The sequence below is a fragment of the Haliotis asinina genome, chromosome 5 (genome assembly GCF_037392515.1).
Source record: "Haliotis asinina isolate JCU_RB_2024 chromosome 5, JCU_Hal_asi_v2, whole genome shotgun sequence".
NCBI classification, from domain to species: Eukaryota; Metazoa; Mollusca; class Gastropoda; order Lepetellida; family Haliotidae; genus Haliotis; species Haliotis asinina.
Genome location: NC_090284.1, coordinates 64,341,227 through 64,368,005, shown reverse-complemented (window position 1 = coordinate 64,368,005; position 26,779 = coordinate 64,341,227). Strand labels below are relative to the sequence as shown.

General features: G+C 40.1%; 2 protein-coding genes across 2 annotated transcripts; one reads left to right on the top strand and one right to left on the bottom strand.

Moving 5' to 3' along the window:
* On the top strand, positions 1-3,295 carry LOC137283249 (fibrinogen-like protein 1). The gene is made up of 5 exons (XM_067814676.1): positions 1-279; positions 1,136-1,241; positions 1,973-2,188; positions 2,350-2,480; positions 2,969-3,295. Exons 1-5 carry the CDS (start codon positions 1-3, stop codon positions 3,293-3,295), a joined length of 1,059 nt encoding a protein of 352 aa, XP_067670777.1.
* A 7,722-nt stretch (positions 3,296-11,017) lies between these two features.
* On the bottom strand, positions 11,018-26,137 carry LOC137283197 (fibrinogen-like protein 1). Its single transcript, XM_067814642.1, has 5 exons — positions 25,865-26,137; positions 23,396-23,501; positions 22,787-23,002; positions 21,535-21,665; positions 11,018-11,344 (listed from the first exon to the last, which is right to left on the bottom strand). The coding sequence occupies exons 1-5, from the start codon at positions 26,135-26,137 to the stop codon at positions 11,018-11,020; spliced, it is 1,053 nt and encodes a 350-aa protein (XP_067670743.1).
* Between the last annotated feature and the right edge of the window lie 642 nt (positions 26,138-26,779).

Sequence of the window (26,779 nt, the reverse complement as noted above, 5' to 3'; positions counted from 1 at the left end):
ATGCTGAGACTTTTTATTGCTGTGATGACGACACCCGTTATCTTTGCCGATATGAACTTCACCTTGGTCAACTCGTGTTACGACCCAAACCTTTCCGCCAGTACATTCCAAAGAATCATAGGACTCACCATTACAGCCTGTGGAATTCTGTGCGCAAGAGACCACAGCTGTCAGTCTTTCAGCGTCAAACAGGAGGGCCAGTACTTCACCTGTTTCCTGAACTCTGACAGGAGGCAGGAAGACGGGGGCTGCCCTCATCAGTGGTACAGACATTTCAATGTAAGTAAATGGTCCTGTATGTTGCCTGTCAGACGGATTCAGGGTATTGTTGTTGAACGAAGCGTATAATCAATCTGGTTGTCTACCTTCATGGCGTGGTTAAGGGTTTATATTCTCGTATACGAGTTGCTTGGATTGATGCTCATTTTTGCAATGGGGCGGTGGGGTAGCCTGGTGGTTAAAGCGTTCGCTCGTCTGGTCGAAGACCCGGGGTCGAATCCCACATGGGTACAATGTGTGACGCACACTTCTGGTGTACCTGATATTGCAGGAATATTGCTAAAAGTGTCCTAAAACTCAGCTTACTCACTCACTCACTCACTCACTCATGTTTGCGTGATTGTTTGTTGTTTCGTCGCAGTATTCCCGGTGAGATGACGGTGACTCTGGACCAGACAATCCTGTGACTGATGTCAGCTTATTAGCTACCTACATAGTTCTGATATGATTACATTTATCAACCCAGTCAACTATTCTGACCATCCAATGTGACTGCTTGTCGTAAGAGGCGACTAACAAGATCGGGTGGTCAGACTCGATGACTTGGTTGACACATGTCATCGGTTCCCAATCGCGCAGATCGATGCTCATTGTGTTGATCACCGGCTTGTCTGGTAAGGGTAAAAATAATCTTACATACAAACAAACATAATTATGATATGAATATAAATGACTCTATGGGGTTTAAACATAATAATGTTGCAATATTGTTTTCCATGGACATATCTCCTGTATCTGCCATGGTAACATTCAGAGGATTTCAGGATCCGACATCCCACCATTGACCTTTGACCTTTTTATATCGTTGCATTTACCGGGACTACTGTAGATAAATTGTCATGTACACATTTTGCAGAGGGATGCCTACCGGTGTCAGAATGAAGGGATGTTCATAAATGCCACTTATGGATGCAGGTGTTTCCATGGTTTTATTGGCAAATGGTGTGAACGCCTTATGCAAGGTAACTGTAAACGATAGTGCATATCCTTCAATCATAATAATGTTTGTTTATCTTGAAGACTCGTGAAGGTCCCGGGTTAGAATGTTGACCTTCAGTAACCCATGCTTGTCGTCAAAGGAGACTAACAGGATAGGGTGGTCAGGCTCGCTGAATTGATTGACGTACGTATTCCCAGTTCTACTGAACGATGTTCATGCTGTTGATCACTGGATTGTCTGGTCCAGACTCGATTATTTACAGTCGGACGCCACATATTGAAATAATGCTCAGTGTGGCTTGAAACTAAACTCATGCCATTTGTCAGGAAACTGCGTTCAAAGTTAAGACTGAATAATTGATAGGCGTGATGAAATCCGTTCAAGTAAGAACCGAATCTAAACAAGTCACGATTTCAGAAGGCCCATACGAGAAAAAATTTCAAATAATCCAAATTCGACCTGATTATGCTCTTTGATGCGACCTGTAGCCGTACTCGAATGTGTCATCAAGTTTAATGTAGACATGCATCACTTGGACCCTTCCTCTAACATCCAGCTCAAAGAGTCGGTACCCCATACTCAACCTCAGGATGCCATACCTACTAACGATATTTGTTTTTTGAAAGTATACGTTGTTTTAGAAAAAGCAAATATATTTTATATTTATGAAAGACGTTTCTAAATACATGCACAGACTTGGTCGAAATATATCTTTCACCTAGCAGACTCAATGATGTTGAGTTCTCACTGCAGATTGCTCCGAGGGTCACAACACTGATCATTACACAGGTCAGGAGGGCCTGTTTTACATCCAGCCCAACAATTCAGTCGTGAAATACAAAGTATTCTGTAAAATGGCGTACAAGGGAAGCACGCACTTCATGCGCAGAGGATTGTATGAGCCGTATGTCGATTTTGCAAGGTCTTGGGAAGAGTACAAGCATGGTTTTGGAGATCTGGAGGAGAATGGTAGGTAGAGTTGCGGAGTTGCACTACTAACATATTTCAATGTACTAGAATATGTACTTTACTCAGACCATTTTCATTGTGTATTTAAAAGAATTAGGTTACCTTGGTTCAAAAGTGTCTTTGTCAGTTATGTATGTCCATGTGCTGTTTGGTTGCTCCAGGAAACTATTGGGCGGGGCTGGAAATGCTGCACAGTGTGACCACAAATCGAGATCATAAGTTTGTCGTTATGGCATATTTCCAAGATTATGGATCCCTGCATTGGAGGCAACATTTCTATAACGTGTTTAAGGTACTTCCATACTTCTATGTCATAGTCGAAGGGGAGAAAGTGGAGTGTCATGCATGACGATGGATAGTAATGAGCTGGAAACTGCATCACGAATATTTGACGTATATTGCAGCATGCATGCTCGTGTACTGCGGGCGCGTGTGTGTGTTTCACTAAGTCAGTATATTTTCTGATCCTCTCCTATTGACCGAGTGGCCCGGGCGTCTGAGACCCCGTAATTCGTTGTACGTATCTGCATCTTTTGGCCCCCCGAGAAACCTTTGGTCCTTGATTGCAATCTAGGTATCTCAGCCATAGTCGTACATATGGATTTTACGTTTACGTCTTTTAATGCCTGTGGCAGTTTGAACGTTCCTCCCAAATCGAAATGAAACGCCCTTATATAACGGTAATGTTGTTCAAATGGTATCAAACACATGTTCTCACTCCCAGAGATTAGTAAAATAGTTTTTTTGCGTAGTTTTACAAGTGTTTTGTTCCGTTTGCAGGCTTACGGAGAGGAAGACCTGTACAAATTCGATTATAGTTCCTCATCAGAAAACTTCTGGGATACCGACAATCGACAGCTGATGGACGAACTGGTCAACTCTGTGGGTGTCCCCTTTTCTACCTATGACAATGATAATTCCGGCTCTAACTGCCCCAACATCAGCCAGTCAGGATGGTGGTTCAACGGTTGTTATACATACAACCCCACTGGTCAGCCACAGCCACTGTCGGTGGTCCACCAGACCAGTGATCCAACGTCGTTGACATGGCCACATGCTGAAAACAAGGCCCCAGTAAAGATTGAAATATACCTGGAAGTAGATTAATCCACTGCTTGGACTAATGTCCGGATTTTCATTCAGTTACAGGAAAATGTCTGACAGCGTTTAATTCCAGTGCGTGTTCCAATCATTCTGCTGACTGTATCATTGGTAAACTGATTATCAGTATGAGAGTCGTAGATCTGTTGTATCTCCTTAAGTTGACTCAGGCATCAGCCGTATTTCTATACCAGATTTGCTGGATCTTGATGTGTTCGCCAACCATTCCTTCACGAAGAGTTAATGTTTAGCGTAACGCCAGCAGTATTGCAGCCATATCGTGACCAGAACAATTTAATTTATATTAATATTAAAATCAATAGTTGAGAACGTAAAAACTTGTATCGAAGGACAGTGAAAATACGAGACTCTTTTCACGAAGATGACTCGCTGCAGTTTGACAAACGGAAGAATTGTGCTGTCAAACCTGTTAACATTAACTCTAATTCAACAATTTATCGCGCATGTGACGACATTCAGTTTGGCTTGTGTCTGTACTGTTTCATGGTGTAAGTGTTTAAGTAACCTTTCTTGAAGTAACTAAATACCTAGTACCTGATGAATGATTATACTCAATACAGCTAAAGAATATGATGCTTCGCCGCTTTTCCAATACTATTACAGTGAAGACGGACTTCACGCTATTATACCTATCTGGGGGAATCAAACCCGGCCTTATGGGTGAAAAACGATCGTCTTGATCACTAGGCTACTCACCGCCCAGTACATAATACATACTGTAAGTTACGTGTATTATATGAAACACAGTTCCCAGCCTTGGCTAGTGCTTTTAAGTGGTCAAATGACTACTCGGGGGGGGGGGGGGGGAGTGTGCTTGTCATAAAGACATATGTGGTATAAAGCTTGTAAAAACTTATGCTCTTAGTCTGGGGGCTGGATTGTACATATCATTCTTGGTGACGTATCATTGTTTGGTTGTTTGGTTGTTTAACGTTGCACAGAACGTCTCCGCTCTATGGCGCCGTCTGTGAACCAGTACCCAACAACATCAGACAATCCAGTGATCATCAGCATGAGCATCTATCTACTCAGTTGGGATATGATGATATGTGTCAACCAAGACAGCGAGTCTGACCACTCGATCCCGTTGGTCGCCTCTTACAACAAGCATGGATTACTGAGAGACAAATCCGACCCGGATCCTCCCGGGTAGGTTACATAACATGTGGTTAATATGTTCACTCTGGCGTCACTTTAACCTCTGTAGACATTTTCTTTTTCTTTGTGTACTTAGATCGATTCAGATGTGTACCTAGGGCTACTTTCACCTTGGTGACTTAAGATCACCTTAATGCTTTGTGAAGGGAGGCCCAGATATTTTGCAGAGGTGTGCATATTCGCCTGTTAGGCTTACACTTTGAGTGGTTTGAACTGAGCACTTCCTATGTCCAGCTTCACTGCTTCCATTATTGTCTAATGTTAATAAATCCTTAAACTCCAGTTTGTTTTTTGCTTGTCAGTACCCCTTAATGCAATCGGAGTATCAGCTTGGAATCGGAATGTACACATGGAAAACGTATCTTAACATCAGATATGTCACAGCATAAATATTGTACCAATAACCATAACAATAAGTTGCGTAATTTCGTAGTAATGATAATTATGGACGTATAACGTTAACAATTGCGGCCACTTTGTGTCATGCAAGCCGCACGAAATCACATAAGAATCAATACGTTACAGAACTACACCGAACAACCGGAAAAAACACGCATAAGACTATTAAGAGGTGTAACCAGTGAGCCAGATGCATTGTGAATCATTTTACGACCTCATCAAACAGGGACAGTCTATCACAGTCTTAGTTTGATATTCTACTAATCAACTAATCAGTCGTCGTTCCTGTGGTGTCGACCCGTGAAGGCGTAAAACCAAACTCACGCACTCACTCACTCACTCCCTGAAGTACGTCTCCAGTGGAAGAAATTTACAAAAAGGAAATGGAACATTTACAAAGGTTCAAATTCTAATCTAAAGAAACTAAAGACGATACCTGGTCTTCCTGTGCCTGAATTTCAGAAACATGAAGAACAACGGAAAGGGAAGACTATCAATAAAAGTTGAGGTACCATTGACCATTTAGTTTGACTTAAGTCATTTGTTTAGAACATATGGCACAAGATCGAAACACGGTATATATAAAAAGACATACAACCCTGTGTAGAGGCACGGTAGTTATTCGAACTGACAGACAATTTCGAGTCCGATTTCAACCCTGTCTGTTGATTATATAATCAGGATCAAAGTGTCAGACAAACATGCCACATTGGTATTAAGACTGACAGAGGCTGAATTGTTTGGGAATGATTGATATATGTGTTATTTTGGCCAAGATACAAAACTGCTGAACGGTTACTGTTGAATGTAATCAATAAAATAATACATTTTGGAATATGTCAATGACCAATCCTATTGTTATCCGGCAGCACGAACTAGGTTAGGTAACTCTCTTTACTGCTAATTGACGGCACGTGACCATAGTTTACAAATGCCCTTGCAAGCAATGAATTCGAACACGTCCAGTATTTCAGGAAATAGCTGCCGGTGAAACGGCGTGACCGTCACCCCTACATGATATGGACTTCTCACGTTAAAATAGCAGCTATGCAACAATACATGCTAATGTTGTTATTGAAAATTTAAAGATTACTACATCACTGTGGTCCCTGTGTATACAATTATTTTCAGGGAAAGGTTTCATACAAGCACTTCGCTATCAACGTGGCCGTAAACGGTGGCATGTCGCTGTATGCGGGTTTTTTGGCCGAGAGTATTTTGTGTTTACGTGGACCTCCTTGAACCCAATTATTCTGACTGCCATGTTGGTTAGGATTGCTGGCGGCTTCCTTTAGGTGCTCTTTAAATAGGGGTGAGGCACACTGGCAGAGATAAATGTGTGTCCATGTGGTGTCTCTTCAGCTCACTTGTTCTAGCTCAATTTAAAGCTAAAGGGCAAGTTGCATTCGGAAGTTTCTTACCTCAAACATAATTGAGCCAATCAATGTACCCTTCCTGTAGGTGCTTGGGTTTTTGTGAGTAACTTCGGTACCCTAAGAATGAAACTTTAAGGCTATAATCACAACGCCTTGTCTTCTCTTGGATACCTGGTAATGGTGGAATTGTTAGCTAAAACAGAACGCAAAAAAGGTTTAAATAGAATGCCTGAAATTACATGAAGTATCGGTTACACCTATAAGGGATTTTAAGTCAATTGTATTGAGCAGTCGCAATGGTCACCCCGTTTGTTGTTGGTAGATGTACCCATAAAAGGCCTGAAATAGTGTGAAACAATTACCCTGCGTAAGACCCCATCATTCAAGGATTGTTCATCACTGCCTGGGTTTCATCGTGGACTACTTTGGCAAAACGATAATCGCATACAGCTTGAGTAATGAGTATGAGTAAAGCTGTAGCAGTTCCTGTTGATTTGACCTTTAGCTACTGGCGATCTTTGCCCCGTATGTATTGTATCTCTACGAAGATATCTTTATGTGATAGCTTGCTAGTTTTAAATTAAAATTGTTCTCATCCGGATATGCTGAAGTGTACCACACATAGGTGAGTTATTTAGTTGGATGGACATTGGCCAGTTCTAGTTGTATCATTCATAATGGACTTAAACAAGGAACACCGTGGAACTGGAACCCAGTCGCGTAGCAAGGCCAGATCTTCCTCGCTACAAGCGAGTTCTGTATGTGCTATTCTGCCACAGTCAGTCTACTCATAGTTAAGTGATGATAAGAATATTGAAATAAATGCTGACTGGAATATATAGAAAACTTTATCAGATTATGAGACAAGTTACTCAACTTTGAAGACGAACAGTCTACAGAAGGACAATAGGGTGTTTATGTCTCCCTGTAAATGGCATAATGAGCAAATATTTGATGATAAAATCATAGATTTATACCTGCATCTCTGCAGTGAAGACCAGTCAACTCCAAACAAGAGTCACAAAAACACGAAAATCGAACTTGAACATCAGAGAAAATAATCAGACACATAATAATGTTATTTTTTGTTGATTTATTGAATTTTTTCCCGTTTGTTGCCGTGTGTAGGTTTCCTCAACAAGATGAGTTCACAATGCTTCCTGTCCAGAGGCATGTTCTTGTTAACTTGTGGTAAGGTTGTTAAGTGAAGAACCCCAAGACCATTTTAAAAGTAACAAAAGCAGAATACAAGTTGGATACATATAAACAAATTATTTCGATCTGCAAGTATGAAGCAGTACAGTATTATCATTCTGATAATTGTCATGGCTATTTTCTTACTCTTCGAACAATCTCGAGAAACGAAAGTTTTTTGTAACCTTGATTTATCAGGAGTGTTTTGCTGTCATTAAACAGTTGTTTCTTGCCTTTAGAATGTTTGGCATTCCATCCTCCATGGCAATAAGTGGCACAACACGCCATCAACGCAATTTCCCGATGACAATAGTCACAACAACCACGCTGCTCTTTAAAGGCGAGAAATAAGTCCATCGGTAACTTCGTGCATGTCATCTTATGCCGAATGCGTTAGTTTGGTTGGCAGCAATATTCCAGTTACATGACCACAGTTTACCCATATCAATATACTACCCATCAAAGTTTAAACTCACTTTTGGTTATGTGTATGTCATGTGGTTATACCGCAGTCTATATATCCATATACTGCCCATCAAAGTTTAAACTCACTTTTGGTTATGTGTATGTCATGTGGTTATACCGCAGTCTATATATCCATATACTGCCCATCAAAGTTTAAACTCACTTTTGGTTATGTGTATGTCATGTGGTTATACCGCAGTCTATATATCCATATACTGCCCATCAAAGTTTAAACTCACTTTTGGTTATGTGTATGTCATGTGGTTACACCGCAGTCTATATATCCATATACTGCCCATCAACGTTTAAACTCACTTTTGGTTATGTGTATGTCATGTGGTCACACCGCAGTCTATATATCCATATACTGCCCATCAAAAGTTTAAACTCACTTTTGGTTATGTGTATATGGTTACATCGAAGATGAATTTCTCTACCAACCTGGGGGAACCAATTACAAACCCTTTTGTAGATGAATGGTACGATGACCATACAGCAATACAGCAAATATCGTGCATGTGAACAGCTGCTTTTTGGTGTAAAGTCTTGCAAAGAATTTACTGACTTTCATCATGTATGAGACTCACGACAGTAATCTTTTCAAAGCTGCAAATTCGTTTTACAATACATCAGTTCATGCGTATACTGTACGTTTAAACAGTATTGAATATTTTGAAGTCTAGTTTAGAACAGTTGACTGAAGTAAGGGGCTACATATACAGTAGTGATTCTAAACTTTTCATGGATACAGTATATAATCTGGACCACACAATCAAGTGATCAAGAAAACAACCATGGCTTTACGGAATTTGGATACATTAATACATGTGAACCAAGTCACTGAGTCTGACCACCCGATCCGGTTAGTCGGCTCTAACGACAAGCATGGGTTGCTGAAGATCAGTTCCTAAACGGATGGTCGAAGGCTTTAGACAACAAACAGCACTGGTTGTTGTCATAACTGTGCTTGGGTTGGAATCTCCGTCGGTGAGTGACTGGGGTTGCGATGGTCATTGCCGTTCCGTGGTTCCGGGGTGAGACAAGACATTACCCTGCTCTCCTTTTCGGCCCAAAGGCATGAAATGAGGAGTTGGATGACCGCTGCTTCTAAATTTTAAGATAACATGCCCCAACCTAACGGATGATTAACGCAACAGAAGTTCTGAACTCACTCTACGTTGATGTGTCTCAGTCTCTCTTCAATACGAATGTAGCTAAAAAATCATTCTTGTGTTGACAATAACCATAGGGTTTCTCTCGATACTATAAAGGATGTCAACGCTTTGACTTTATGTATTACTACTACCCAGCCAGTGATGATCCAAATGTAACTACATTTCAACAAATGTGAAGAAGACGATTATCAGAGGGACCCGTGAAGGTCCGGGGTAGAATGTTTGCAAAAAGGTTTGTCGTAAGAGGCGACTAACGGGACCGGGTGGTCAGGCTCGCTGACTAGGTTGACACATGTCATCGGTTCCCAATCTCACAAATCAATTCTCATGATGTTTATTCCTGGATGTCTGATTCAGACTCGATTATTTGCAGACCGCTGCAATATAGCCGGGATATTGCTGGGTGCGACGTAAAACTAAACTCACTCACTTCCCCAATACATTGTGATATCCAGTCTGGACTATGCTCAGTAAGAAAAACCAAATACCCTTTACAATGGGAGTTTACAGTGCTTTTCAAAGGTCAATACAAACCGGATCTACTCCCATGTTTCCACTTGTCACGGGACAAGTTCCAAATTAAAATACAAGGTGTGACAGTGTATATTCTACGGTAGAATTTCACCGAATTTCAAAAGTCGGAGTTATATCTCCTAAGTAGGCAGCACACCTGACCTCGTCTACATGCATACATCAATGGATTTGCCTTTATTGATCTGTGCCACAATGGATGAACTATATACTGAGGAAAACAAATAAGGAAACATCATTCGCAGATTTCCTCCCACAGCGCAATTCAAAGCCGTCATGAAAACTGGGACATATTTAAGGAACACTTGAACTGTCCTCTGATCCTGCATTTGTTTCCTTCAGTATAAATTTGTTCGTTTCCTACAGGGATTTCTCCTCTTTAAAACGCCTCTCCTTGACCTTTGTTGACCACTGACCTTGACATTGACCCTTCATCGACGATCCATGCTCATCGTAAGAGGCGATTAACGGGATCGGGTGGTCAATCAGTGGTGTGCTAAGTTGAGAGAGCTCCGGATTGTCCTACATAGCACTACAACAGAATGTGCCTCTATACTCTAAGCCAGGTAATAGGAGAATCTTCTGGAGTCTCTTCGTATACAAGTTGAGCTAACTCTTGCTTCCATTTCATACTGCCTTTCAAGTGACAAGAAGACAAACCATTGTGTACCCTTCTTACCCTATATACTCGTCCTAAGCCTATATTGGGAAAGGTGACCATTGTGTGCCCTTCTTACCCTATATACTCGTCCTAAGCCTATATTGGGAAAGGTGACCATTGTGTGCCCTTCTTACCCTATATACTCGTCCTAAGCCTATATTGGGAAAGGTGACCATTGTGTACCCTTCTTACCCTATATACTCGTCCTAAGCCTATATTGGGAAAGGTGACTGTTGTTGGAATGATGTGAATACTACCAGCTTGCTCGTCGTTGCTTTAATCACTGCTTTCGTCCTTAAATGAAGACCCAGGTTCAATTTCCCACATGGGTACGATGTGTGAAGCCTATTCCTAGTGCCCACCCGTCGTAATATTGCTAGAATATTGTTTAAAAAGTCGTAAAACTAAAACTCACTCTCTCACACACTGTTGTATTGCCATTGGAATACCTTTGTATTTACTTACATAACTCTGTAAACTTGGATAATTGTAGAATAGAGTTACAGCATAGTGTTTAGCAGGTTTCTCACGGGTGACTTCCGGTTTACCTGGCAATGAGCACTCAACAATATGGATATGGTTGTTATCGCTTTTATTGAACAAGAACATTATCTAAAGTTCATAGTGTTGTACCTTCGTGATTCTTTTGAGTTTCAAAGACAGAACGTTTTCTTTTTCAATATATGCTTTACGACGGATAATGCCCGTCAGACTCTGTGATTTGCCTGTCCAGGCTCTTGCGATTTAACTAGGTTGCAAAAACGTAGAGTTCGATAAAAATGGCACTGTAACCTAGACGGTGAGGCCAGGACATATGTGCTGGGTCAGTCGTCTTGTTCTGGACTGCTGGCGACTGTGGTTGACCAGTTGGGTTGTACTCAGAACATGTTGTCAGCCACCACCACCCTGACTGGTGTATGTCTGCACAGTTGTTGTCACTGTCACTGTCGTAGGTGGAGAAATTTGCCCCTCGAAATGATGACAACCCGTCTTCCAGGGCACGATCCTTTCCGCCCGTCAAATGAGGACTAGAAAAGGGGTAGTCAAAACGGTATCCGTTTTCTTCAGGTCCCACCTGAAACAATCATCCAGCGAGGTGTCATTGCTTGAATGCGTGTAGTGACGTCTAAAGTACCGCCGGTAATGATAGAAAAATGCTTTTTAGCCTTAATATTTTTATAATGTATCAACTCGCCTACAGAGCATTCCAATGCATTTAAAGAGCAGTTTACGGGAAAGGATTTGGTACCGAAACCAACAACTTAAGCTCTTTTTTCGAGTTTAACAAGAGAAACATGCAATAGGCTTTACATGTATGCTTATAATCTGTAATACTCTCATAAAGTGAGTGAGTGAGTGAGTTAATATTTAACGTCACATCGGTAGTGTCTCAGCCATATCGTGACGAGAACATTTAATACTGAAATGAAATACAGTCAAACCCCGTTGTGTCGAACTCGTCGGGTCCAAGGGAAAAAGTTCGACTTATCCGACTGTTCGATACATCCGTCAGCATTGAAAAGACCAAGAACCAACACGACCACTGTGCTTAACACATCGTTATTTTGCAGTAGGATACACATACAAACAATATATCTTTGCAATAAACGTTTACGGCAGTATTGATCTTTAAATTACAACATATACCAATGTAAATCAATTCAATCACTTTATTCGTCATGGCAAATAAATATGCATACAAAAAGATAAGAACAAGAATAATTTCACAAACTCACAAGCGATCCCATTTACTTGACAGCACTAATTCATTTTCAGTCAGTATAAAAGTTGTATGGTTCATACACACGGAATCGGAATGTACATACGTGTACATGGGGGAATTTATCTCCTAAAAAAACCCCGAAATTACAGTCTGTTTGGCGTTCGGGCATGGCATCGTCACAACAGACGTCAGTGCCACGTGCTTCCAAAAATCTGACAAGGGTGTCGAGGGCGGCCCATGCTGCAGCTAGGGTAGGGGTGATCCTACACCTAAATATTAAACCAACATCAATTTAGATAATCCAACTCCGTTTTCCTCACTTCTCATTTTGTATTTTCAAGGAAATCACATGACCGCTAACATAGATTGTCACATGACAACAACATGCGCCATTGTTTGTTTAGAGATATCCCGTCGGTCCGTGATCAACGTGTCACTGGTAACAACTTAATTATGGTTAATTGTTTGAGTAAATTTAAAGTTCAGTTGGTAAGTGTGCTGACAATGTGTGTATAGATGCGTAGTTAAACATGTCACTTGATTGTTGAGTCCGTTAATCGTTACTTTTGATCTTTAGGTAGCACGTTTATGAGGATGACTTCCGATTGCGCGACTGAAGTTTTCAGTTGCAACAACCAACTTTGACAGTTCGAGACAAAAGGGTAAATTTGTACTTGTTAGAGCCTTTGGGGACCCTAAAATGAGTTCGACACAACCGGGAATTCGACACATCTAGTTCGACACATCAGGGTAAAAATAATGATAAATATAAGGAAATCGGCAGGGACCGAGATGTCAGTTCGACACATCCGAGAATTCGTCTCAACCGAGTTCGAGACAATGGGGTTCGACTGTACATGTATCGTATAAAAACCTGTCAGCGAAGGACAGTAAAACAACTAGAATATCACAAATGAGATTAAAACTAGTGTGGACAGTTTAAAAATAATATCACTATTCGGACAATACAGTATAAAATCAGGCTATAGGTTGCCAGCAACTGAAGGTAGATCACCACACTAGGGACCATGGGGACTTACAGTGCCTCTGCTACGTGCATGGAGCCTAGTCGGATTTACATCATCCCCTCAGCTGTTAGCAATCTAGACATATCTAGCCAAAAATTAAAAATACAGATATACTACGACTAAGAACAGTGGAGAGTTTAAATTTACTGTGAATGTTTTTGGACTTACGTACCCTCTCAGGAGGACAATAATTTTACAATACTTCAACCCCCTTTGAGGGTACAGCCACCAACAATTCAAGTTACCAATCCAAACTTCCAAGAATTAAAATACATCTATTTACACAACATAATTTCAAAATTCAACCAAAAAATCAATAATTAAATGATACCTAACGCTGGTAAAAAGATCCTTAATTGTTTTAACTGTAAAATACTTATCCCTTGTGACGGAGAATTCAACACAGTCAAGCAGGATATGCTTGACTGTAACTCTCTCATCACAAGGGATACAAAATGGAGGATCCTCACCTTTTAAAAGGTATGAATGAGTATATCTAGTATGGCCAATACGACATCGTCTTAAAATAAACTCTTCAAATCTGGACTGACAATCCAAGTAGGTGTAACCAATATACGGTTTTATTTCATGTAATTTATTTGTACCTACTTGGGTGTCCCACTTCTTCTGCATCAGATCACGGATATAAGATCTAATGGTGGCTTTGTAATCACTGTAAGGAATAAGAAGTGGTGTCACAGATTTGTTGAGTGCTGCCTTGGCAGCAAGATCAGCCAATGTGTTACCAGAAATGCCTACGTGGCTTGGTAACCAACAGAAGACGATGCCGTACTGGCCAGTAGCAAGACTATTATACAGTTCAATAATATCAATTAAAAGTGGATGTTTACATGATACATTTTTAATAACTTGAAGACAAGAAAGAGAATCAGAATAGATTATATATTGTTTACGTTAAGGGTGTCTTTGAATATATTTAAGAGCTGTTAATATGGCGTTAGCTTCAGCTGTAAAAATAGAACTATTTTCGGGTAACCTAGAAGATATTGTTCTGGATCCAATGACAGTGGCACAAGCCACTGCGCCACCGTCCTTGGACCCATCTGTAAATAAGGATTTATAATTGCTATATTTATGTTTCAATTGATTATACTCTTGTTTATACTGTAATTCATTCGTTTCTGATTTTTTAAGTGATGTTAATGCTAGGTCAACATGTGGCCTAACCAACTGCCAAGGAGGAGAAGAAAGAAGACGGGAAGGAGCTATATGGTCCAGCTCAATGCTGGAAGCAGCAAGAAATGGCTTAATTCTGAGCTCAAGAGGCGGAACAAGGGAAGACTTTTTGGTATACAAATCCTCACAGAGAGCATAAAAACACAATTAAATGTGGGATTAGACTCATTAGAAGCTAATTTTGTAATGTGTTGTAAAGATAGTTTGATACGACGTAAGTTGAGAGAAAGCTCATCAGCTTCGACATATAGACTGTCAATAGGAGAGGTTCTAAAAGAACCAGGACAAAGTCTTAGGCCTTGGTGGTGCACAGGATCAAGTAGTTTTAGGTTGCTTTGACAAGCGCCACCATATACAATGGAGCCGTAATCAAGTTTAGATCGGATCGGTGATCTATATAAGTGAAGAAGGGTAGATTGATCCCCTCCCCATTTTGAATTTGAAACAACCTTTAATAAATCGAGTGCCTTCAGGCATGTGGCTTTAAGGGATTTAATATGCGGCAAAAAGGTCAAATGTGAGTCGAAAATAAGTCCCAAGAACTTGGCCTCCTTGACGACTTTGATTGGGGTACCACTGAGAAATAGTTCTGGTTCTTTATGGGGTTTGTATTTACGACTTAAGTGTATACAATTGGTTCTTGATTTAGAAAATTTAAAGCCGTTTTCAAGACACCATTTATCAATTTTGCTGCAGTTGCCGTTCAATAGTATGCATATTCCTACCGCGGCAAGAAATATTAAAATCATCCACAAATAAAACTCCATCGATTAAATCGGTTAAAACCGAGTGACAGACAAAATACTGCCTTATGGAATACTCTGATCCTGATTATAATGATCAGACAGGGTAGAACCCACGCGGACTTGAAATTGCCTGTTATTTAAAAATTTAGCAATGAATTCAGGCAAACGACCTCGCAAACCGAAATCATGTCAATCTCTCAGTATGCCATATTTCCAGGTTGTGTCATATGCCTTCTCAAGATCAAAAAAGATAGACACAGCATGTTGTTTATTAATCAGTGCGTTTTTCACAAATGATTCTAAACGCACAAAGTGATCGACAGTACTTCTGTTTTTCCGGAAACCACATTGTATATCTGTGATAAGATTATTAGTTTCCAAGTACCAAACAAGTCGATTATTTATCATACGTTCCATGGTCTTGCAAACACAGCTAGTTAATGAAATCGGACAATAATTGGATGGATCCGTATGATCACGTCCAGGTTTAGGTATTGGTACTACTATTGCATCACGCCATGAAGAAGGAAATTTCCCGGAAGTCCAAATATCATCAAATATTGACAAGAGCGTCTCTAAACAGGATTCTGGTAAGTGATTCAGGAGTTGATAATGTATGTTATCAGCTCCTGTAGCAGTGTCATGGGCTTGATCAAGAGCAGTATGGAGTTCATGAATAGAAAATGTTTCATTATAATCTTCCCCATTATCAGAATTGAAATTAATTGTTTTCTTTTCTTGTTGTTTTTGATATTGCTGAAATTTAGGTAAATAGTTAGAAGAGGACGAGTGTTTAGCGAGGGTTTCGCCCAGTTTATTTGCAATATCTGATTTATTAGTAAGTAATTGATCTCCATGTTTAAGATGATGGACAGTAGATTTAGTACCTTTACCTTTAATTTTCTGGACCATGTTCCATACCTTGGACATAGGTGTCCGAGAATTTATTTTGGATACATAATTTTGCCAAGATTGACGTTTGTTCTGTTTAAAAGTACGCCGTGCTTTAGCATTTAAAATTTTTAATTTATTTAAATTATGCACCATAGGATGGCGACGGAAATAATGTTCAGCTTTTTTCCTTGCCTTCCTAGCTTGTTTGCAGTCATCGTTGAACCATGGTTTTCTTATGTGTGGAACTACAGAGGACTATGGAATACACTCATCAGCTATGGATTTCAGTTCATCAGAAAAGCATTTAATAGCATCCGGAACGTCAATAAAGCGTTCAGTTTTACGTTTTTCAGCACACAGTGTTTCATATAAAGCCCAGGTAGCTTTTTTAAAATTTCGCCTTCATGATGGAGGAACATCAGTAGGAAATGGTCACTTCCACAGAGGTCATCGTGGACTGACCATTCGAATTCATTTAGTAGTTCCGAATTTGTCAATGACAAGTCGAGAGCAGAATAGGTCCCTGTACCAAGGTGTAAATATGTGTTGGAACCATCATTATAAATACATAAATCATTGTCAGAACAAAAGTTCTCCAACAATTTCCCTTTAGTGTTTGTAGTTACACTACCCCAGAGTGGGTTGTGCCCATTTAAATCTCCCATTATAATACAAGGCTTCGGGAGTTGGTCATATAGAGCCTGAAGATCAGTTTTGGCAAACGTCGAAGATGGCGAAATATAGAGAGAGCATAGCGTAAACGCTACATGTAGAGTAATTCTCACTGCAACAGCCTGCATATTAGTATTAAGTGAAACAGGGCTTTGAATAACGTTTTGTCTGACTAGAATGGATGATCCGCCATTGGCTCTATCACCCGGAGGTGAAAAACAATGATATGCATTAAAATGACGAAGGTCAAATGTATCTGTTTGTTATAAATATGTCTCTTGGAGACATATCGCCGAAGGTGTAAAATCTTGGACTTATAGCTGTAATTCATGTAAATTATTCCTCAATCCTCTGCAGTTCCACTGTACAATATTATTGGAATAAACTATATTTTGGGGGGATTTATTGGGGATCTACTCCGCACTCATTTGGAGGGCGACAAGCTATGTACACTTGAATGGACGTTTTCAAAAACGTCCATGTCTTCAAGAGACCTGTATTTATTAAACAATTGAATTTTGTTCTGTGACCCTTTAGGAGCTCTGCCACTTTGTTGTTTTGAAGCATCAGGCTTAGGCTTCGGTTTACCTTTCACAGTTTGTTGACTATCAGCTGTCGATTGAGACTTTGAATTTGACTGAGATGATGATGATTTGTGATCAAAAGACGACTTTGATGTACTAGTAAGTGATTCCCCAGTCTGAGATGACATACCAGGGTACAAAAGCTGTGGAGAATCGCAATTTATCCAAGTCAAGGTAGTTTGGCATCCTGTGGATGATTTTGTTATGTTAGAGGTAGACTTCGATGATGTTTTTGCTATTGTAGCATAACTTTCTGGAAGATCAGACCTTTTTACCAGTTTTTTGCCTCAGAAAAGGAAATATTTTGAGTAAACTTTATTCTGTTTATCTCCATTTGTTCTTTCCAAATAGGACACTGTTTCGAAGAAGATGAATGGTCGCCTGAACAGTTGGTGCATTTTTTAAAGTCACTGTCACAATCTTCTGTTGTGTGTGTTTTCTCACCACAGTGAGCACACACAACAGACAATGTGCAAGTATTCACGCCATGTCCATATTTTTGGCATTTAAAACATCTGAGCGGGTTGGGGATGTAGGTATCAACTTGTATGTTACAATAGCCTGCCTTCACTGATTTAGGAGCATTTGGACATGAAAAAGTAAACAGATAGGTATTAGTTTGGAATGTTTCATTGTTTTTTCGGGTTGAAAATCGCTTCACATACAGCACACCTTGATCTTTCATTTCACATGCTATATCAAGTTCGGTCATGTCAGCAAACAATCGATCACGATCTCTTATGATACCTTTACTAGTGTTCAAGGTCTTATGAGCAGAGACCATGACCGGAATGCCCACAAAAGATTCAATACTCATCAGATTGGATGCTTGCTGTTTCTTGCTGCACTCAACTAGTAGCGCACCCGAACGTAAGCGCCGAATGTTCTTAACATTCCCAGCAATACCTTGAATGCCTTTAGATACTGCGAAAGGGTTCAGCTTTAATGGTGTCTTGTCCGGAGTCTCAATAACAAGGAAACGTGGCCAATACTCAGTCGACAGAGACGGTCTGTGGTCAGTATGAACAGGATCAATTTCAAGCGGACGCTTTGTTTTTTATGGGGTACTTCATAAGCCATGATTGGTGTCATATGGTTCATCATCCGAGCTCCCCACCCACCACGGAGTATCACAAGGACAATGCCAAAGCAAGCGGGCCTCCAACTTGCAGCACCAAGGATACCCGGATGATATACTCCAGTAGAAGAATTATAAATAATTAAACTACCAGATTGGCCCATGAGCCATCGCCTTCTGGCATAAGACTCTAGGCAAAGTTCATATTAGAATTCACAATAAAACACTTACAGATCACAAGTAGTGCCAAAGCCGAAATTCAAAACAATTCCAAATGAAATCTGTGCAATGACACATATACAGTCCATGCACAGGGCTTGGCATGACCAGCCGATTGGTTGAATCGGGCCCATTCAACCACCCGTCTAGGTGAAGTAAGGGCCGAAGTGGTGTGTTGGGCAAATGAAACGCAGTTAAAAGCCCAACTGCCCTCAACCACCAGGATCCCGTCCTCCACCGACACGGGACGCAACCCACGGCAAACAGGTTGCCCAATTTAGTCGCCTCTTACGACAAGCAATGGGGTGCTGTGGACACATTCTGTCCCGGATCCACTCGGGAGAAGAGCACTTAGCGTTACCCAGCACCCACCACGAGGAGGTGGCTCTTCATGGGTGCCATACTCTCATAAAAGTGATGCATAAATATGAATTAACGTTTCTATAAACAAACAAATTATGAATGTTTGTGTTATTTTTCTAAATCACTGTTTCTTTATAGCAGAAATTATAATATAAATATTGTCTTAATAAACATGCTTCCCGTCATTCATGCACATCTTTATCACAGCTTTCATTATGGCCAACGAGTTGCAGTCGATTGTTGCAAACGTTTTTGTGCTTGAAAAAGACATAACTGAACCTTTCTTTTGCTTAGAATGGGTTTATTATAGAACTTGCAGTGCAGGTGGTATGTCTTACCAGCAAGTTTACTATATCGTAAACACATCAGACAAGGCAGGTCCCAAAAGTCAAAATCGGAAAGTAAAAGCATCCTTGACAACTTTGACATGATAGTGATTCGAAGGGCTGTCTATAGGCTTTATGGGACGAAGATTCTACCAACATCAAGTGTATCAGAGAGGAAATTAAGTGTAGGGGAAAATCCTCAGTCGGTCGATAAGTTTCGCTCGTGAAGCTCGTTCGAGGCTGTTAAGCCGAGGATGGGCTTCATGAGCGAGACTAATCCACACATTGAGGAGCGAAACTAATCCACGCATTTCTCCTGCTTTAAACGAAGTCAACATTGCATTGATTCGTGGGACCTAGACACCGAAACATGTTCTGATCTCAAACATTCTGAAAAACGCACTCGTCATAAATACTCCTGCTGCACTAATCGACAGCTTGTGACCTATAAAAAAGTCACAACGGAAACGACCTTCTCTTCACCGCTTACCACTGTCACCATAAAGAATGGATTCCGATCAAAAACTGTTTTTGACTACAAACCGGTATAACATTACCCTTGGTGATTTTGCAATTTTGATTGATCAAACAGCGATGAGATTACTTTGACGTAATTTGAAGACGAGACAATCCCCCGTGCACAAGATTCTGAAGAAGGTACTCCATTATCGGGTAGTCAGAGACACTAAGCAAGTCTGCATTTTCAACATAAACTGAAAACATGAGTTTGTGGGCAGTGGGTCTATTCATTTCTTGGCTTGAAGAAAGAGAAAAACTATTTCCCAACTCAAACAAAATTACCTTCTGACTTTGGCCAGAAATGAACCCGATCTGAATCGAACTTTAATGATATGTTTTACAGAGGTTCGAAGTCAGAACGGGATAGAATACATCGGGAACTCTCTGTACGAACTTCTCACTTATTTACCGTACTGCATCCAGAGAAATGGTACTCCTGCACTGAGCACTGTCACAAAGGCCTGACAAAAATACTAGATGCCAAAATGAAAGACAGGGGATGGGAATCACAAATCGAAAGATCTCTTCTAGAAAGCGATTCTCCGCAACAGCTCAGCGACACCCTAATCTATTTGATTGCTTCGATTAATGCGGGCATCTTAACGTAATGCAAAACATGAATGAAGGGTCCAAGTACATAGTTTACACAGAGGACAAATCCAAAACCAACAGCGGCGGCCTTAAACACAGGACATGCGAACGTAAAGAAGTGAAGGTGTCACAGAGCAACGAGCGGCTTTGGTGCGTTTATACAAAATGTACTTGAATCCAAATTAAGAGATCAGGAATATGTCACTTACAATTAATTTCAGCGATCTATTTCTCATTCAAAGTTCATTTGCAATATACGTGGATAAATGAATACTGAACGTTGATGTAAATATGATATAATGTAAATAATATGTTGATGCACGTTGATTCCTAGAGAGGATTACGGATTCAAACTTGTATGACGATTAATTAACTTTATATATGGTTTGTTAACCTTGATCTTATATGATTTTCATTACGCTCCAAAGAAGAAGGGACATACTGTATTTCCCAGAGCTGAAAGTTACACAAAAATGTTTTCAAATACGTTTATAGAACCTCTGAAGAACTGGCGGCCAAAGTGGACAGTATCGTACAAAGGAAGTCGAGGAAGGTGGCATCTCACACAGATACGTTTGATACCTCGGACACACCGAAGACCTCAAAAACAGTACACGTTGGATAATCATGGTTCATGGTTCGGCACGTTCGACAGAGAGCCCCCGTGGTACCATCTCTGTAGGTCAACCGAACGATTGTAGAAAGCCGGGACAAAGGTTGCGAGTTGGTCTTTGAGGCAAAGTAATCGAGTAGAGATTACCACCAGGAGATGGTTTGTCAACAGGCAACTGTCGCAGGGAAGGACCAGTGCTGTTTTGGCATCCATCTGTCAATACTTACCTTTTCAGGCATATTGTGTGGGTGTAGGAATGTGCCATCGCTGAAGGTATATTGCTTAGACTGGGTGTTCTGGGTGGCATTAACTACTTTATCGGCAGTTCCTTTTCATATTTAATTAAATGACAAAATGTTTGAATATATATTCTGAATACCAATCGTATTCATTCATCATCTAAAGAGTAGTTTTCAAGCCGTTAATCGTTCTCCCCAATCCGCAAATGCGGATGATCAAGAAAATGAATGGCGTCTAACAGCTTCATAAAATACATGCTCTCAGGCAAACACGTGCGCACGCTGGCAATGTAGATTCATGCAGTAGTCGGTGGTGATATTGCTGGAATATTGCTAAAAGCGGCGTAAAACTACACTTGCTCACTCATGCGGTAGTAATGTTAGCGTCCAAGTTATCCAAAACAGTCAATCTTTACTTAGAACCTGAAAACCACTGATAATAAGAAAATAAGTGGCCAAGGATTTTAACTTACAGTGAAATTCATGTAAAAATGTTGTCTCCAATATAGCTTGCCAGACTCTTGGAATCTTGCCAAAGCAACAAATCTATGACGCCGGTTTGTGGTAACATAGTGTAGCATGGATAGACCTGCCCAGTGGTTGCCTACAAAACAGAAATACGCCGTAATATTAACAATTGCGATAAAAATATACCTGAAAGCAGCACAATTATCCTAGTTTTAGTGGCATCAGCTGAATTGTCCAGTATCATTTGTTTGTACAGAAAACAAGTACGAAACGTTTTTCAATGACTCTCGATTCCCTTTCGGAGAAAAAAGCAGAAGGAAAAGATTGACATAAAGCAAATCGTATTCCATTTGGACTGTCGTGGTGCTGCATGTAAGGAAACGAGGGTTGACCCAAATTTCTTCTCGGCTTTACCCACAGTTAGCATTCAGACATTCATACACACGGACGGATTCATCAAACCGACGGACGGACACACGAGCAAACGTAACTGCAACCGCCCTTACCGACATACGCACACAAACATACGTAGAAAAGCTCGCACGCACAATACGGACACAAGCAAAAACGCAAGCACAAACACAGTCACGCTTAGAGTGAGTGAGTGTGTTCATATTTAACGTCACATCGGCAATATTTCAGCCATATCGTGACGAGAACATTTAATACGGAAATGGAAGATATGTACATTATAAAAACCCGTCATCAAAGGACAGTAAAACGACTAGAATATCACAGTTAAATGTTATACTAGTGTGAAAAGTTAAAACTAATATCACTAGTTGGACAAGACAATATAAAATACGGGCTATATATCACCAACGACAGAAGATAAATCACCGTACTAGGGTCACGCTCAGACAAACACACACACACACATAACCGCAAACGCAAGCAAATCGCAATGTCTTTCAGTATTAATTTTCCATCACAGAAATAAGGCATGGTCTCTTCTCCTTCCCTAGTAATTAATCCCAGGTTCAGATCAATCGGACACGTATAACGCCTGATTATATACTGATGTTTTACTTTCATCAATAAAATAGTGTTATAAAAAATGGTATTCTGACATTATTGTGTATATGAATCTTTTGCGGCTATTGCTGGAATACTGCTAAAAGCGGCGTAAAACCATACTCACTCACTGTCCGTATTTGTTGTTTGAAGAGTTCCTGAAACGTTTTTAACAGTGACATTGTTTTTGATGTGCATGCATATAGCTATGTAAAAAACGCGTTTTAAAATAATAACACTTACCATCTATCTGATAATCTCCAAAACCATTTTTGTACTCTTCCCACGACCTCGAGAAGTTAACGGGTGGGAATCCAAATCCTCGATTCATCAGATATGTTTTACCACCATTAGACATTTTACAAAATACCTTGAAGGAAACGGGAGAGTTAAAAGGCTGAATGTAATATGCTTCCTTCGAGCCTTTGTAGTGGTCAGTTTTCCATCCTTCGGAGCAATCTGTGACACAAAAGAGGGAATTATCTGTGTGTCATTGTGCAATGCCAGCAGGCGCAATGTCAACCATTGAATGCAACCTCACAATGAAGGTTCTTGTACTATTATCATTTCTACTTGACAATCGGGCAGGGTTTTCTATTGAAACGTCGCAATCTCGAAATAAAGGTTTTTGTTATCCATAAAGTTTTGCCAATATTGTATTCAATTTGTTATTTAGCATTCACTTGAGTGGCATGAATTCGATGTATATACAAGCAGTATAGATGAATGTTTACGTCGTACGGCGAAAGGCAAAACTCAATCTTTGTGAACATTGTTTTGTTCTATTGCTGGGTGTGCATTAGAGGAACGTATGCATGTGATGCACGTTCCGTCGGTGTTGCTAGTTATTACCTTGCATGAGCCTTTCGCACCATTTGCCAATATAACCATCGTAGCATCTGCAGCCATACGTCGAGTTTATGAAGTTCCCGCGAGAGTTACACCTTGAATCATACGCCTAGGGAAGCAATGATATTCAATCGTAACAATATGTGGTGATAACTGTGAATAAGTTTATGATGACACCAACAAATACGCATATCTATCTCTCTCTCTCTCTCTCTCTCTCTCTCTCTCTCTCTCTCTCTCTCAATATATATATGAAATTGTTTATATGATATTGTTTATTCAGAATCGAGAACATAGATCAAAGCTAATTATCTGATAATTACATGGAGATTGATAATGGTATTAACGAAGACATCTTTTTAAAAACACGCATAATCCTTTTATAACAATAAAACTTGTTTCATTTAGAAGAGCATGTATTTTTTCTTTTCATGGGAAAATGTGATATTTACTAGGTATACATTCGTGTCTAAACGATTTATAAAATGGACATATTAACAATAAGTGATATTTATATTCTATGCGATTAAAGTTACATTTCTGACAAGCAAGCTCAAACTAAAGAATTCTCGGAAATTTGCTAAGATGCAGTGTACGGGGTGTTTGACTAAACCTACAGATAACCCTGGTACGTATTGAAGAATTGGTGTAATTTAACAAGATATGAATACGTCCAGGGTCGGCAGACTAAAGCTTGGTGCTGGAGGGAAAGGTACGCACAGTATTCATAGATTAAGGTAGACTTACATATATGAAAACATATTGCTTGGGAACTTGTAATTATTGAACTTCTGTTTTGTTACCTATTATCCCTTAACACATGTCAGAATGGGTATAAAATGAAATACATCGGGTGGTCAGGCTCGCTGGCTTGGTTGACACGTCATCGGTTCCCATTTGCGCAGATCGATGTTTGTGCTGTTGACCACTGGATTGTCTGGTGTAGACTGGATTATTTAGCGGGAATGTTGAGGCGCAAAAGTAAACTCGTTCAATCACTGACCTCTGTAGCATTACGTAGATTATTATACTCGTTCAAATACTCAATTCCAACTGTATGCTTTCACATTAAAACGAAACTCGACGAAAGGCTCGATGAACCTTTGGGATACTGCCTCGGGGCAATCTCGATTGTGACATACATTTCATAAGTTCGGTAACTGCCTGGAAAACTGAAAAAGACTGTAAGCTACATTTATAACGAAGTAACGGATTCATTGAACTTTGTCAACTTGATCCCGGCCACTTCCTATTCATTGTATCTAAATGATCCGATGTGATCTTAATATTTGTTTATGTCTCAAAAATCCGAGACTTACCGTCTTCATAGTTCTCCACATAAGAGTTATTTTAATTGGGTTTCAACTCCAAAGTAATTTAAATATTAACACGTCATTCAACCCCAAGAAATGAGCAGGGGTATAGAACGTGTCAGGTGTAGATAAATCAATTTTTGAATGCGTAAAACCTGTTATCTTTACAACTCTACCAAAACGAGTGGTGATTTGTTTCATCCAGCTGTTTTTGTTACTAATTAAACTTAAAAGAAAAACTTATTCATTTGAGCCAATTGTCACGTAAACGCCTTGATAAAATAAGCACTGGTAACTTATAATATTCGGGACGCTCAGGCTGAGCAAATCCCTGACAATACCTTCCTGGCACCTGTCCATATTACTTGAGATTTCGCATAATTGTTTTTAAGCCTGTCATATCAGCAAACATATTTTTGTAGCTTCTACAGATTCTCGAAGATTAACACTGAATACAGTGTTAACAGATACTCGTCTTTTGCTCAGAGCCCTTTGATATTCACATCTTACCTGACACAGCCATAATTTCAACATATATTGAACCTGTATATTTGTTCCATTTCCTTTTTGTAAATTTCTTCCACGGTACTTCAGGAATGTCAAATTTGAGACGAGTTTAGGTTTACGCCGCACTCAGCAATATCCCAGCTATATGGCGCCGGTGTGTAAATAATCGAGTCTCGACCAGACAATCCAGTGATCAACAACATGAGCATCGATCTGCGCAATTGGGAACCGATGACATGTGTCAACCAAAACAGCGAGCCTGACCATCCGATCCCGTTTGTCGCCTCTTACGACAAGTATAGTAGCCTTTTTTCCAAGCATGGGTTGCTGAAGGCCTATTCTACCCCGGGACCTTCACGGGTACATATAAGATGAAGGCCACATGCAATAAATGCAGTATTAATAACAGAAGCCAACCTAGGGTTTCTATGAGCGAGCAAACGCTTTAACAACAAAGCTACCTCAATGCCCATGTTCGTGACATTGGAACTAGCTCCACTTAAATCATTCTCCACAAGTCATCGTATCCCAATTGCGTAGACGGATGGCTATGCTGTTAATCACTGGACTGTTTTACAGACTGCCGCAATATAGCGCGAATATTACTGTGTACGGTGTCAAAGAACTGCTAGAGACTCAAAACTCTACTCACATTGAAATGCTTGAAGTCATTGGTACAGCCAACGTCCAAGCTGATCCTCATTGTGCTGTGATAGCACGAAGAGTTCTTGCCCACACCTCGTACACTGAAGGACCTACACCTGTGATCCCTGCCACACAGAACCCCACATTCAATCGTGCCGACACCCTCAGCTGCGAAGAAGGTGTCTGGTGCTCGGGAAGGATCTTTGCAAGACTCAACTTTACCGAAAGTTGTATGGCATGAAACAGCAGGTACAATCACCAATACAAGAATAACCCTCATTCTCAGTACCCGAAAGTTGATCCAGGAAGCTTTTCTGCTGAGATGTTGCAAATACGCTATATAGATATGTCAAGCCAAATTCAATGTCATAAGAAGGGACCGGCCACTTTGGGACTAGGTGGTTTGTGGATGAACATTTTGTGAAAATTTACTTGGTCCTTAAATATCCGTCATAACTTATGATCGGGTGACAAGAAAATACGGCTGTTCGTTGGACATATTGGGCGTTTTATTAAGTAATGAATAATGTAAAGATGAAATTGATATTGCTCCATCTTTCATGGTTACAGATCGAGGGTTTTGAACCAATGGCACAAAGAAGATATCTTATTATATACACCTGGAAATTAATCAAGCAACACCCCAATTTTTTCTATTGGAGCAACTTTGAAGTGTTCTGACAATCAAAATATGCCGGGTTGATATAGTTTGACACTTTTTTATTCAACAGACGATCTCTGACAAACAACTTAAAGGGAAAAAGTATCAAGACTTTGCTTTATTGCAACGAAATCCAAATTCTTAAAACTGTCTTAAATTCATGAAAAAATGGACACAATTTACTATTCATCCACAGACGTTGTTGTCAGGTGTATTAACACAAATGTCACATGGAAAGAAAGAACAGTCATCTGAGAGTCT